Here is a 14313-nt window from a genome sequence, read left to right on the forward strand (position 1 = left end):
GAAAGGAACACACGGGGAGACGAGAAAATGCCTCTTGCAGTCCCTCTAATCTCCAACAAGGGCAGGGAGCTTGTGGAACAACGAAAAATAAAAATGAGAGCTTGGGGAGATTATATATGCATGATCTCAGTGGCAACAAGCTTTTCTCCATAGTCATGGGATCCTGAGTGCCTTTTGAAAAGGAAAAACAAAACACTTATGTCTCCGTATCACGGAAAGCGGTGCGGCTGGCCGGAACTCTGAAGACACATACGCTCTAGGAGACGAGGACGTGCTGCAACATTTTGCTGCAGACCCCGCCTACTTCGCCTCTGCAGCCTAGTGGTTGGAGCAGCAGTCCCCAATTTTATTTGAGGCCACCACCTGCCCTGGTTTCCATAAACTCACCCCCGGTTCCCTAGTATCCCCCAGTGCCCTGTTATCCGGAACAGCGGTTTTCACGAAGGCAGATAATAACACGACAAAATTCAAATCCCTGGCAATTAATTGCACATTTATTCAAAGTTCAATTAAAACTATTCGGTTTAATTAATTGGGCAAAATGGATGAACTGGAGTCAGCGATACTAGATTTACAAAGTCGGGTGGTTACCATATTTTTCGCTCTATAAGACGCACCAGACCACAAGACGCACCTAGTTTTTGGAGGAGGAAAACAAGAAAAGAAATATTCTGAATCTCAGAAACCAGAACAGCAAGAGGGATCGCTGCGCAGTGAAATCAGCAATTCCTCTTGCTGTTCTGGCTCTCGGGATAGCTGCGCAGCCTGCATTCGCTCCTTAAGACGCACACACATTTCCTCTTACTTTTTAGGAGGGAAAAAGGGAGTCTTATAGAGCAAAAAATACGGTATTTACACACACAAACCCGACTCTTAGCGCCTCCCAGGTAATCTGCCTCCAGGGGGTGCTAGGACCCATGTTGGGTACCACTGGGTTAGAGCGTTGGACTGGGACTTGGGTTCAAATCCTCCCACTCAGCCACAAAGCTCAGTGGGCTAGATGCCGTCTCTCAGTTTAACCCGCTGGGTTGTGGCCTGATCCAAGCTGCGGCAAAAGATTGAGAAACTGCTATGTTTGGGTCAAAAGTCAGTCCTGGGATGACCAGTTCTAACCTATATCTCAGGGTCTTTGGGAGGTAAAACCGGGTGGAATAACCACATATCCCTGGAGGAAAACTGGGACATAAATTTAGAAAATAAATGGAGATTCAGAATGCTGCCTTTCTGTCTCAAAGTTCAAGGCAGCGAGAAAACCTTAACCTGGAAAAAAGGATGGAAGACTGAAGAAATCCCAACTAAAGAATCATGGCAAGAAAAATTGATAGACTATGCAGAACTGGCAAAATTGACATATAAGCTACGGGACGAGGATAACTGTGACTTTAAGGATGAATGGGAACCTTTCGCAAAGTATCTGAAGACGCAACAAAGCGAACTGGACTCCTTGGCAGGTTTTGAATAAACATTCACAATTTTTTTTACTGATAATAATCAGCTAAACAGTTTGAGGATCTATACAACTCTGTAACATGCAGAAAACAGCATTATTGGAGAAACCAAAGACTGGAACTGAGCGATGTCGGGGGGTGCCCTTCAGAAATGAAAGGTTGTATTCAGAGGTAGACTGCCCCTGAACTCTGAAGCTCTACTTTAGCCGGCACAGTTTGAGGCCATCCCTCTTTTTTCCTTTCCTTCCCTGGCAAATACCTGTGATATTGAGCCTGCAGGAACTGGAACTCTTCCTTTATCCGGTCGCAGATTTCCAAAACCGAGAACTTGAAGGGCTGTCCGGACTTTGCAGGAGGGGAGCAAAAGAGCAGGAACGATGCAGGGAGAAAAGAATGATCAAATAACGCCGGGTTAGAAACTATCCCCATCGCCTTGCATTTAGACAAGATATGCTCTCTGGAATCACAGAATCATGGACCATCTATTCTTGAGCTGCCATAAGTCCGGGTTTATCCTGGACACGTCTGGGCTGGGAAAACTCAGCCAGATGGGCAGGGTATAAATTATTTATTATTATTATTATTATTATTATTATTATTATTATTATTATTATACATAGTTTATCGCTTTTATTTTATGGATCAACAGTCTCGTTCGATAGCAAAATTCATGTTCCGTTGCTGTTTCGGGGGTTGTTTTTAAAAGTCTGGAACGGGTTAATCTGTTTTGCATTACTTTCTATGGGAAAGCGCGCCTTGGTTTTGGAACGCTTTGGTTTTGGAACGGACTTCCGGAGCAGATTAAGTTTGAGAACCAAAGTACCACTGTGTGGCAAACAGTAATCTAAGTCCAACCCCCAGGAATATCAGCTAAAGAATCACTGACAGACAGCAACCCAACCTCTGCTTAGTAACCACCAACCAGCGTCTGTGAGAGTCCGTTCCACAGCTGAACAACTCTTACCACCCAAAGTTGTTCCTGATGTTCAGCCAGAATCTCCTTGCCATCAACTTGAACCCAGTGGTTCAAGTCTGACCCCCTGGAGTGAGAGGAACCAAGCTGCCTCCATCTTCTACGCGACAGCGCTGAAGATATTTGAAGGGATGTGGGTGGCACTGTGGGTTAAACCACAGAGCCTAGGGCTTGCAGATCAGAAGGTCGGCGGTTCGAATCCCCGCGACGACGGGGTGAGCTCCCGTTGCTCGGTCCCTGCTCCTGCCCACCTAGCAGTTCGAAAGCACGTCAAAGTGCAAGTAGATCAATAGGTACCGCTCCGGCGGGAAGGTAAATGGCGTTTCCGTGTGCTGCTCTGGTTCGCCAGAAGTGGCTTAGCCCTGCTGGCCACATGACCCGGAAGCTGTATGACAGCTCCCTCGGTCAATAAAGCGAGATGAGCGCCGCAACCCCAGAGTTAGCCGCGACTGGACCTAATGGTCAGGCGTCCCTTTACCTTTACCTTTATCCTATCTCCTCTCAGTCTTCAGGCTATACGTACTCTTAGCTCCTTCGACTGTTCCTCATCCAGCTTGGTTTCCAGATCTTGCTCTCTCCCTCCTCAGCACATTAGTTTGCTGGGGACCCACGACTTCCACCCTGGTTCCTTCCTCATGTTTGAGGAAGAAGCCTCGGAGACGCTTCTGAAATATCAGCGGGCTCGTAAAAGTGGGAAGAGGGTCCTTAGGGGTCATCTAGTCCAACCCCAAACCCGGGTCAAGGGAGGAAACGCCAAAAGCTCACAGTTCCCTGACAGCTTGTAGTCTCCTTCAACTCCTCCAGCGAGGAATGGACCCCACCTCTCTAGGGTATGGACCCCCTTGCCAAATAACCTTTTCCTAACGCTTAACCGAAATCTGCAACTTGTTCACGGGCTTGGAGGGGGTTGCAGAAACCCCTTTGGGTATTGAAAGCCCGACCAGTTTTGCTGCCTTCCCCTCAAGCCATTCCCAGGGAGACACCTGTGGAGAAGACCTGCCCCTGAGCAGGGTCTCCTGAGCATGGTAAGAGTGCCATCCCCTTGGCAGCTGGAAAACCATGTCCGAAAAAGTTAACGGTGCCCAAAAGTTATGTAGTGCAGGAAGACCCCGCAATTTGTGTGTGAGAGAGAGATAGATAGATTCCAAAACATCTCTCTTTCGGACAAAGAGGCAGCGGTTGTGCAGTGGTTAGAGCGTCGGGCTAAGACTTGAGAGATGCGGGTTCCACTCTGCACTATTTATTATTAAGATCTTGGAGCAGATTGCAAGATTAAGAAAAGCCAAACGCATCATAAGAACAAAACCCAGGAAGTTCATTTCGGGTCAACTTATTTCTGTGCCCGTGAGTTGATCTGATCTGGGCCCACAGCACAGACTCGGCCTTAGTAGCTGCCCTCGGGAGAGGCTGCCTGCCGCTTCTCTTGGCGAGTCCCCGTTCCTGCCAACCAGCCTTGGGCAGAGAGAAGCTAATTCGGCCACAACCAGGCGCGCCTGGATCAAGGAACCCCCGCTGAAGCAAATGAGGCAGCAGGAATGCCTACCTGGAAGCGAGGTTCCCTGTTGCACCCCTGAGTGAATTGCCGCTCTTTGCAGCTAGCGGCACGCATTCAGTTTGTCGCCAGACCCTGTCCCCCAAACAACGCTAGGTTTCCCCCCTCTTTTTTTGCATTTTAAACTGCATCTTGAAACATCCCTAATTCCTTTGGTGAGGACCCCAATGGAGAAAAATATACCGTGCAAAAAGACACAACAGCAACACTCTAAGCACAATATTAATCCATAATTATGGGTTGGGAGGCAGACCTGCCTCTGCTATCCAGTATATCAGAGAAGCAATAGGATTTCAAGGGCTAATTCATCTTCTCAAACCAAGGTTTCTGCACAGGTTTCCTGAGCGAGGAGCCCCCTTCAACACAGACTTACTTCTGAGTAAATATGCCTAGGGTTGCACGGGGAGGGTCTACCTGTTTTTTAACCTGCAAAGGTTTAAAATCCTGGCACAGTTTAAACCCCCTTCTCCTCCCCCCCTCCAAAAAAACGCGCACACACACAAACCCAGATTCTTTCGCCAAAGCTATTGCTTTGAATCATTCCCCCAGATTTCTCACCACATTTTGGCATGTTCCTTCAAACAACGACCCCCCCCAAAAAAAAAACCAACACCCCAAATATTGATACTTACAGCATGCCGTCCTTGTGGATACATCCTGGGGGATAACCCCCCCTCCAAAAAACCCCAAAAACCCACCCGAGGAAAAAGGAGAGACTCCTTTTTTTTCTTCTTTCAGATTATCCAGGGGGGAAATAACTCGAAAAGCAAAAGGTGGGGAGGAGAGAGAAAAAACTCCCCCCCCCCCGTTTCGAAGCTCCACAGATCTAAGTAGAGGGTTGTTGTTGTTTTTTTTTTCCTTTGAATCAATTAAAAAGAATTATATCCCTTAAAAGAAAACCGTGCCAAAAAAACAGTATTTCCTTTGCGAAGGCTGGAAGTAGCAGAGGAGGAAATTTCCCCCCCATTGGAATGTGTGGGTCAGGAGACTCAGTGGGGTGGGAGCAAAAGGAGATTTTGTGGAATTGCTGGAAAGAAAAGGGAGGAGATGTTTTTGGGGGGTTTGTCGGGGGTGGGAGCCCGGCTGGCCGGGGTGGGGTGCGTGGAGGGAAGGGAGCTGGAGAGGGAGAGCGCAAACAGAAGGTCAGGCGAAAATCTGGCCGGATTTCAACAGCAGTCCCTGTCTGCAAAAGGAGCTGCGATTGCGAGCCCAGGGGAAGATGATCTTTCAAACGCGAAGCTTAAGGTGGATCTTCCAAACCGAAGAACGACGAGCCTCCAAACCGCTGCGGCTTATCACGCTTTCTGGAAGGGAGGCAGTAGCGGCTAGTGGTTAGAGCTGAGGACCGCAGGAGGGGAGGGTGTTGCTCTCGTGGTCGGATGCTGTTTGCTGGCTTCCCAGGTGACCACAGGACACTGGCATGATCCAGAATTGCTCTTGTGTATTTCCCCCCGCAAAATTCAAAGACGCCTGCTCCTTGGGAGAAAAGCAATGACAAACCTAGACAGCATCTTAAAAAGCAGAGACATCACCTTGCCAACAAAGGTCTGCATAGTTAAAGCTCTGGTTTTCCCAGTAGTGATGTATGGAAGTGAGAGCTGGACCATAAAGAAGGCTGATTGCCGAAGAATGAATGCTTTTGAATTCTGGTGCTGGAGGAGACTCTTGAGAGTCCCATGGACTGCAAGAAGATCCAACCTCTCCATTCGGAAGGAAATCAGCCCTGAGTGCTCACTGGAAGGACAGATCCTGAAGCTGAGGCTCCAAGACTTTGGCCATCTCAGGAGAAGAGAAGACTCCCTGGAAAAGACCCTGATGTTGGGAAAGATGGAGGGCACAAGGAGAAGGGGACGACGGAGGACGAGATGGTGGGACAGTGTTCTCGAAGCTACCAGCATGAGTTTGACCAAACTGCGGGAGGCAGTGGAAGACGGGAGTGCCTGGCGTGCTCTGGGCCACGGGGTCACGAAGAGTCGGACACAACTAAACGACTCAACAACAACAACAATTTTTGCCCACCTCTCCAATTTCCGAGCGGTGCCGGACTCCAGGAGACCTCTTGTTTCCTTTTGGGAATGAGTCGTGACTGAGTGTCATAAGGTAGGGTTGCCGTCTGTCAAAAAGGGGAAATCCGGACGCAAAGGTTGTTGAGCTTTCTTTGCAAAATCTCAAAAAAAAAAATATCCAGGAAATTAACAGACGTACAACAGCCCATTGTAAGGATCCATGGTTTATCGACTCATTTATGCAACTATTTTCTCCTACAGCCGGAGCCTCGGGTTCAAACAGAACCCAGCCATCGTGCGCCGGCACACTCTCTCTAGCTTACCAACTTTAACAGCTTGCAACCTCTCCCCCTCATAGCTGGGGCTTCGGGTTCAAACAGAAATCAGCTGTCCTCTGGCCCTCTCTCCAGCTTGCCGCCTTTAACAGCCTGCAACCTCTGGGCCGCATCGCAGCCAACTCTCAATGCTAAACTATAGTACATGTTCTCTAACTAACTCAGAGATGGAGGAGGGGTCCCACCCATTTTCCTGTAGCACACAGCCTCCTCTCCTTGGTTTTCTTAATGACCCATTACCTTTCCTTTGTTCTCCTAATGGCCCATCTCCCAGATGATCTCCTGAACAGGGATTAGGAGTCTGGCATGCAGTTTAACTCCCCAAGCCTTGATTAAATTCTAACACCTACTGGAACTAGGAATTTAGGGGAGTCTGGCACCCACACTATTATTTCTCCTTCTTCAGCATCTCACACCTGTCTTTGGATATAACCTGCATGCCTGAAGGAGTGTCTCCACCCCCATCGTCCAGCCCAGACACCAAGGTCCAGCTCCGAGGGCCTTCTGGCAGTTCCCTCCCGGCGAGAAGTGAGGTTACAGGCAACCAGGCAGAGGGCCTTCTTGGTGGTGGCGCCCGCCCTGTGGAACGCCCTCCCATCAGGGTCATCTTATACATGGGGGCATCTTATAGACCAAGGGGAGGCAAAGTAAGGCCCGGGGGCCGGATGTGGCCCAATCGCCTTCTCAATCCGGCCCGCGGACGTTCCGGGAATCAGCATGTTTTTACATGAGTAGAATGTGTCCTTTGATTTAAAATGCATCTCTGGGTTATTTGTGGGGCATAGGAATTCGTTCATTATTATTTTTTTCCAAAATATAGTCCGGCCCCCCACAAGGTCTGAGGGACAGTGGACCGGCCCCCTGCTGAAAAAGTTTGTTGACCCCTGCAATAGGTAGACAGGCCATTGGCCTAATCCTGCAAGCTCTTCTTGTAAAGGAACAGCGGTTTCTTGAAGGCCAGCTGACTAAAAAGCGGCTCGCTGTTTTGGAGCTGCAAGTCCTCCTGCAAAATCTCAATCTTGCTGCAATACAGGAGTAAACACCTGCTGGAAACTTCTGAGCAGTTTCGGGCTCCGATTTAGTCTGTCTTTCATTGCGGGAACTGGCTTATAACAAGAAGCAATGAGGACTGCTGGGATAGCTCAGTCGGTAGAGCATGAAACTCTCTGTCCCACGGTTGTGAGTTCGAATCCCGCGTTGGGCAAAAGTTACCTGCCTTGCAAAGGGTTGGTTGGGCTAGATCCGGCCCTCGTGGTCTTTTCCAGAACTACAGTTCTATTCCTTACACACCATTCATTCAAAGCACACGGCCAAGGCTTGTGAGAACTGTAGTTCGCTTGGGGGGCTGAGCATTGCAGGCCCTGTGAAGGGGGCAAGCTACATTTCCCAGGCTTATTTTTAGGAAGCCGCTCGCTTTGAAAGCAGGCTGTGAGAGGAGGGCAGCCTAACTTGAGAGCATTTTACCATATTTTTCGCTGTATAAGATGCACCAGACCACAAGACGCACCTAGTTTTTGGAGGAGGAAAACAAGAAAAAAAATATTCTGAATCTCAGAAGCCAGAACAGCAAGAGGAATCGCTGCGCAGTGAAAGCAGCAATCCCTCTTGCTGTTCTGGCTTCTGGGATAGCTGTGCAGCCTGCATTCGCTCCATAAGACGCACACACATTTCCCCTTACTTTTTAGGAGGGAAAAAGTGAGTCTTATAGAGCGAAAAATACGGTACTTTAGATTCTAAAGTTTAGACCCCTGTGGTTAATACGAATCCTTAGGAATTGTTGTTGTTGTTTTAAAAAAAGATTGTAATTGATTTGATGGTATGTACACCGGGACTAGGGATGCGGGTGGCGCTGTGGGTTAAACCACAGAGCCTAGGACTTGCCGATCAGAAGGTCGGCGGTTCGAATCCCTGCGATGCGGTGAGCTCCCGTTGCTCGGTCTCTGCTCCTGCCAACCTAGCAGTTAAAAAGCACGTCAAAGTGCAAGTAGATAAATAGATACCGCTCTGGCGGGAAGGTAAACAGCATTTCCGTGCGCTGCTCTGGTTCGCCAGAAGCGGCTTAGTCCTGCTGGCCACATGACCCGGAAGCTGAACGCCGGCTCCCTCGGCCACTAAAGTGAGATGAGTGCCGCAACCCCAGAGTTGGCCACGACTGGACCTAATGGTCAGGAGCCCCTTTACCTTTACACCGTGACTAACTTATTTGAACACTTAAGAGCAGAAGAACTTGCTGGGATCGAGCCGACAGCCTATTTAATTCAGCATGCCTTGTCTCACAGAGGCTGACTAGATTCCCCTTGGACCCAGGATCTGAGCCCAAGAGCAATTTTCCGGCCACATGAATTCAGAAGTATTGTTGTCTCTGACCATGGAAGCAGAGCGGAGCCATTGTGGCTTGTGGCCACCGAAAGACATGTCCGCAATGATTTTGCCTAATCCTCTTCTGAATCCAAGCCCCCAAGTTGGCTGTCAGCACTCCCTCCAGTGGGAGAGAGTTCCACAGACTAACTTTCTCTTGTCTCCCCTGAACATTCAACTGGACAGCAGCATCTATGCATCTTGAAGGCTTTGAAAGACTGAGAAAGGCTTTGTGCTCTTCTTTGGTTAGTGGGAAGAATATTTTCGGGATATTTTTAAGTCCACGCGTTGAAAAGAAGGAGCTGGTTTTGTAAGCTGATTGGGGCAGAGACTCTTGTAATCCCACATCATACAGTAACTCAGACTATTGCTATTTTAACTTTCTGGGTGTCTTAAATTATTGCTGTCCATTTTTCCTTAGTGATGATTTTATTGCTTTATCTTTTTCTTTGGTAAAGTGCCTTATTTATTTTCACAATCAAGAGGGGTATACATTTCACGAAACAAAGAAATAAAACCCCAGTGTTGTCCCACACAACGTCTGCAAAGAGTTTATTTAAACATATATATTTATATACACAGTATTACAGGAGATACTTTTTATTAAAATAGCGCTGTGTAAGTGGAAAGGGGAAATTCCGTTCCACCTTAAATTGCCTTTCTGAGCTTCTGCTACTGTAGGCTTCCGCTGATTGGCTGCAGCGGGGCGGGCGAGGTAGCCAATCAGCGAAGCGGGATCCCACATGGGTCTATGACGTCAGAGCTTGGGGAGACTAATCAGGAGGGAGAGAGGCAGGATGCTTAAACGACTGGGAGAAGGGCGGGGTGAGTGTTCTGGGGAGGGTTGTCCCGCGTTGCATTCTGGGTGTTGTAGTCTCTTCATCCTCCCAGTGCAAAAACCAGCAAAAAAATTCATTTTTTTTTGCAAATGCAGACCTTTTACACGGAAACAAGTTATAACTTTATATATTATTAGAGGGATGGTTGGAAACGATGGTAACACAAAGGATGGATAACAAACCACCATTTTCCCTACTTGCATTTATTTTGTTTCGCAAAAATATTTATTGTTTAAAAAATGCCTTTAAAATCAAGTCTGTCTCTGCAGAGGCAGCGTTTGAAAGAAACCCCAGTCCTGTCGTAATCTTATAGTTTTATATTTGCAACCTTATGCCTGTTTCCTCAGGAGTACGTGAGCTGTAAAAATTACGGTTCTTATTACTGTATTATTTTAAAGTAAAAATAGAAATATATTGGGAGTATAAGGGCAGGGCAACGGCTATTTGAAGCTTGTTCCTTACATTCCTTTTACTGTATGTCTGAGCAAACCGCCCTGTCATTTTTAGAGGTCACAGAGCTTGTCAATTTGCATGCAACTCATAGTTGTCAACTTACAGATTTGAAAATAAGGGACCAGCAGCCTCGAAAATAAGGGATAAGCAGCCAAAATAAGGGATTTTTCAGGCACAGGTATGTTCAACTTCTGAGCCCCTCCGAGCCAAAGGCAGAAAGCCCAGCCAGCAGCCAAACGAAGCCTCAAGCGGTGGTTCCCACAGCGCAGCAACCCGGCAAAGGGGATGCAGCAAGGAAAACCACCGTCACCTCTCCGCTGGGAAGCGCTGAGCAAAGGCGAGTCCCCAGGCAAGGCGGCCGATTTGATTGGCACAAGGCATGCAAGCTCCACCCCCAGTCGTTCTTTGACTCCTTATTGGGTGAGCAACGCAGCCAAGCAACACAGTTGGAGCCTCCCTCCTCTCTGGCCGGCAGGGAGGGAGGGAGAGGAGCTGCTTCCTTTGAAACCCGGGGAATTTAAGGGACATCATCAATAAGGGACAGCAGCGGGGCACGGCGCTGGGATAAGGGAGTTTCCCACCAAATAAGGGACGGTTGACAGCTATGTTCCAGCTTGCACTTCTGTGTTTCATTCCATGTGGAATTGCTGCTCCATCCGATAAGAACACAATAAAAACCTGCAGCACCCCAAAAAGCCCGGCCTCCTCTTTTTCTCACAGCGGCCGACCAGAGGTCTGCGAGAAACCCTAAAGCGGGACCCGAGTGCGAGAGCAGCTCTCCCTTCCTGTGGTTTCTGCCAACTGGTTTTCAGAAGCATCCTGGCCTCTGCCTGGCCATGGAGGCAGGGTGGCAGAGCCCACAAATTTGCCAGTTCCTTCTCCTAAAGGTTGGTGGCCGTCATATCCTTGTGGCAGGGAGTTCCACAGTCTAAGCACACATTAGTTGGAGAAGCGCTGGTCTGCACTGCTTTAAGCTGATTCCTCATATCTGTGCTTGCATGTGAGTTCAGTAGGGTGGGCCCGATTGTGTGAAGATCCCTTCTAGCTGAGGTCAGACAGGGTCCGCTCCCCGTTGACAGCCTTTTTTGTTGTTGTTTAGTCGTTTAGTCATGTCCGCCTCTTCGTGACCCCCTGGACCAGAGCACGCCAGGCCCTCCTGTCTTCCACTGCCTCCCGCAGTTTGGTCAAACTCATGCTGGTAGCTTCGACAACACTGTCCCACCATCTCGTCCTCCGTCGTCCCCTTCTCCTTGTGCCCTCCATCTTTCCCAGCATCAGGGACTTTTCCAGGGAGTCTTCTCTTCCCATGAGGTGGCCAAAGTCTTGGAGCCTCAGCTTCAGGATCTGTCCTTCCAGTGAGCACTCAGGGCTGATTTCCTTCCGAATGGAGAGGTTTGATCTTCTTGCAGTCCATGGGACTCTCAAGAGTCTCCTCCAGCACCATAATTCACAGTGGTACCTCGGGTTAAGTACTTAATTCGTTCCGAGGTCCGCTCTTAACCTGAAACTATTCTTAACCTGAAGCACCACTTTAGCTAATGGGGCCTCCCACTGCTGCCGCGCCACCGGAGCACAATTTCTGTTCTCATCCTGAAGCAAAGTTCTTAACCTGAAGCACTATTTCTGGGTCTGTAACCTGAAGCATCTGTAACCTGAGGTACCACTGTACCACCAAATTCATTTTCTGCCCCGGGCCCTCGACTGCAATTCAGTGGCACGCCCATGGGCGACGTGAAATGGCAAAGAGACGAGTTCGAGACACGACTGAGACGCCCCTGGCGGATGGGCTGCCTCACCTTTGCTTATATAACTTCTGCAAAGGTAGAGAGTGCCCTACTGGCCTGCCCTGTCTGCTCATACCCTTAGGGTGCTTCTGAAATTTAGCCAAAATCTGTCCCACTTCGCTTACCATTTCCACCCAGTTTGTCCCAGTCCTGTTCTCTGGAATAACAGAGGAAGATGAGACTCGTCCGATGGACTCAACCGGATTTGCTTCCGCAAGTAGAGATTGAAAGATCCGCCAGCCTCAAATCTCGCCCTTTCAAGGAGTTGGACCTACACAGCTGGGTGACCGGGTTTCTTTTAAATAAAAATCAAAATCCTATGTCAACGTTATGAACAACCTCGTACCATAAATACCAAACAACAAGGATTTATTTCTTAGACCCGCACTGGGTTGTTCCAGCTACAGGGGCTTCCAACAAAATGTAAAGAGGTTTAAAAACAAAACGTCGAACGTTAAAAGCTTCCTGGAATAGGGAAAGCAAGGAAACTAATTCTTCTGGGTTGTAACTGGACTGTCCACACCTTGTTCCAATTTCTGAGTTGTTGCGTGATGCTTCCCGGACGTTGGCAAACTCTTGCCACCCGGAGGGCAACGAAAGCGGTGCCAAATTAAAACCTTGGGTCATAAAAATAAAATAAAAAAATACTAGCCCAAAAGTGTGGCAACAGGGTGTTGCATCAGACCATATACAAAGCAAACACAATAGCCAAATCTCTAAGTCCACAAAGACTTTCCATTGCTGATATCCTGAACATTCGCATCTTTCAGAGTGACACTCTTTCATATGGTCCATCTGGTATGTACTGAAGTTCTTACCCTGGGCCAGCAGGGGAATACTGTAGATAGTTAGGCAAATAAGGGATCGAAAGTGACGTTCAGTGATTGGATAGTTTTAGAAAGTTGTTACAGTTACGTTGTACTGGAGCTCTATATAAGCAGGCTGACTGAACCCTTCAGTTCAGTTCTGTCCTGGCCTGTGAATAAAGAAGAGCTGTTTGAAGAATCGCTGTGTCGTCTGATGTGTTCACCCACAACTTAACACCATCCACAATAACCGTCGTAGTGAAGCCCGGAAGAGGGGTTTAATTCTTTCAAATATTTCTAGTTGTACCCGGGACCGGAATGATGGGATCTGGTGGCATTCTCGCCAAATGTGGCTTCCCGGGGGAACACCTTACCTTTTGCACAGCCAACAGGTCACTGTCTCGCCTGCAACCTCCAAAAATCTCAGAAGCCCGTTTTGCAGTCAGTCGGAGCAGAGATTTCAGTGCAGCTACCCCTTTTTGTGGAATAGCACCCCATCAAAATACGACAGGTACCTAATATACACCTTCTGGAAACAGTTAAATGTATTTTTGCTCCCTGCAGAATAAATGAGTCTTGTTTTATATAGATTTGTTGGAGTTTGTTGTTTGTTTCAAGTTGTTGTTGTTTTTTTCTTTGCTTTGCTTTTCCTCCCGTAATAAATTTGATTTCACTATAAACAAAACGGCCCGTTATCTTGCATATACGACCCGACAGACAGCCTGTGGGTAACACACGGCCCCAAATATTGACTTCAATCGTTTCTAAATCTCTTATACGCAAGCGTCCTTGTTTAGAGGGGCGATGAATAAACCAGTTGTAATAACCATCGTTTTTGCAGGCGGAAATTCGGATCCCCACATTTTGCAGATCCTATGGGGCTCGGTTTTTGCCAGACGGACGAAAAACGGGAGAGGAAAGATCGACAGGAAAGAGAAGAGATAGACTTAGGGCTAGGTTTCTTTAAAATGTATTAAACCTGTAAAAGCTTTGTGGGGTTTTAGTGGTACTGTATAGTGTCTTACCTGTTGCCTAAAGGTTTGGAATTACCCAGGTACGGTTAAAACAGGGGTGGGTATAAAAGCTTTTTACAGGGCTGCATTCCTTTCCAAGGGGGCCATATTCCTCGTGCGGCCCCCAGGAGCCTGTTCGGGGGCAAATGCGGCCCCTTGGGCTGAAAAAGCTGCCCCCTCCTTCTAAAGTAAGCAAAAAACAGGGGCACCCAAAATGTGTCTCTAAATAAGGAGAGCAGAAACTCATTCCATCAGGCAACTAGCAGGGTTTTTTTTTGGAGGGGTGTGTGTTATGGTTGTAGTGGCCCCAAATCAATAAAAATCAATAAAATACTTAAGTTTTTTTTTTGCCAAGCAGAGTTTGGTACAGGCATTCTGCAATCCATGGATGGGCAGGGAGCGGGGAATACAGATTTGACAGGGTTGTTTTTGTTTTTAAAAAATCTAGCTACCTACCTGTACCAGCTGAGATTGCATACACAAAACAAGTTTCAAAAAATAATTCAGAGAGTGCAGTACAGTACTTACGCCAATGATTTCTGCACACGTTCAAAGATATCACATAGGTGCAGTTTGTACATCATCAACAAATTAAAAACCTCTCATGATAGAATAAACGGGTTTGTTTTTTCCTTAAAAAAATTAAAGGAATAAAATACTTAACTGAGGTTCTGCCCCCACTAACAAAAAGCCTGGCTATGCCCATGCGGGGGTTGAAGCTGGTTAAACCACCCCAAGATAGCCAG

At 47.8% G+C, this 14313-nt stretch overlaps 1 protein-coding gene across 1 annotated transcript in view; it reads right to left on the minus strand.

Annotated features, from left to right (window-relative positions):
* TLE2 (TLE family member 2, transcriptional corepressor) overlaps window positions 1-5254 on the minus strand; it is a 39898-nt gene extending 34644 nt beyond the window's left edge. Inside the window, exons 1-2 of the mRNA XM_081896005.1 lie at window positions 4606-5254; window positions 1708-1793 (exon numbers count right to left, since the gene is read on the minus strand). Of these exons, the coding sequence (XP_081752131.1) occupies window positions 1708-1793; window positions 4606-4629 (110 nt within the window). The 5' untranslated portion in view covers window positions 4630-5254. The remainder of the gene's footprint in view (window positions 1-1707; window positions 1794-4605) is intronic.
* Between the last annotated feature and the right edge of the window lie 9059 nt (window positions 5255-14313).

The sequence above is a fragment of the Podarcis melisellensis genome (assembly GCF_964234715.1).
Source record: "Podarcis melisellensis genome assembly, chromosome: 18".
Lineage (NCBI taxonomy): Eukaryota > Metazoa > Chordata > Lepidosauria > Squamata > Lacertidae > Podarcis > Podarcis melisellensis.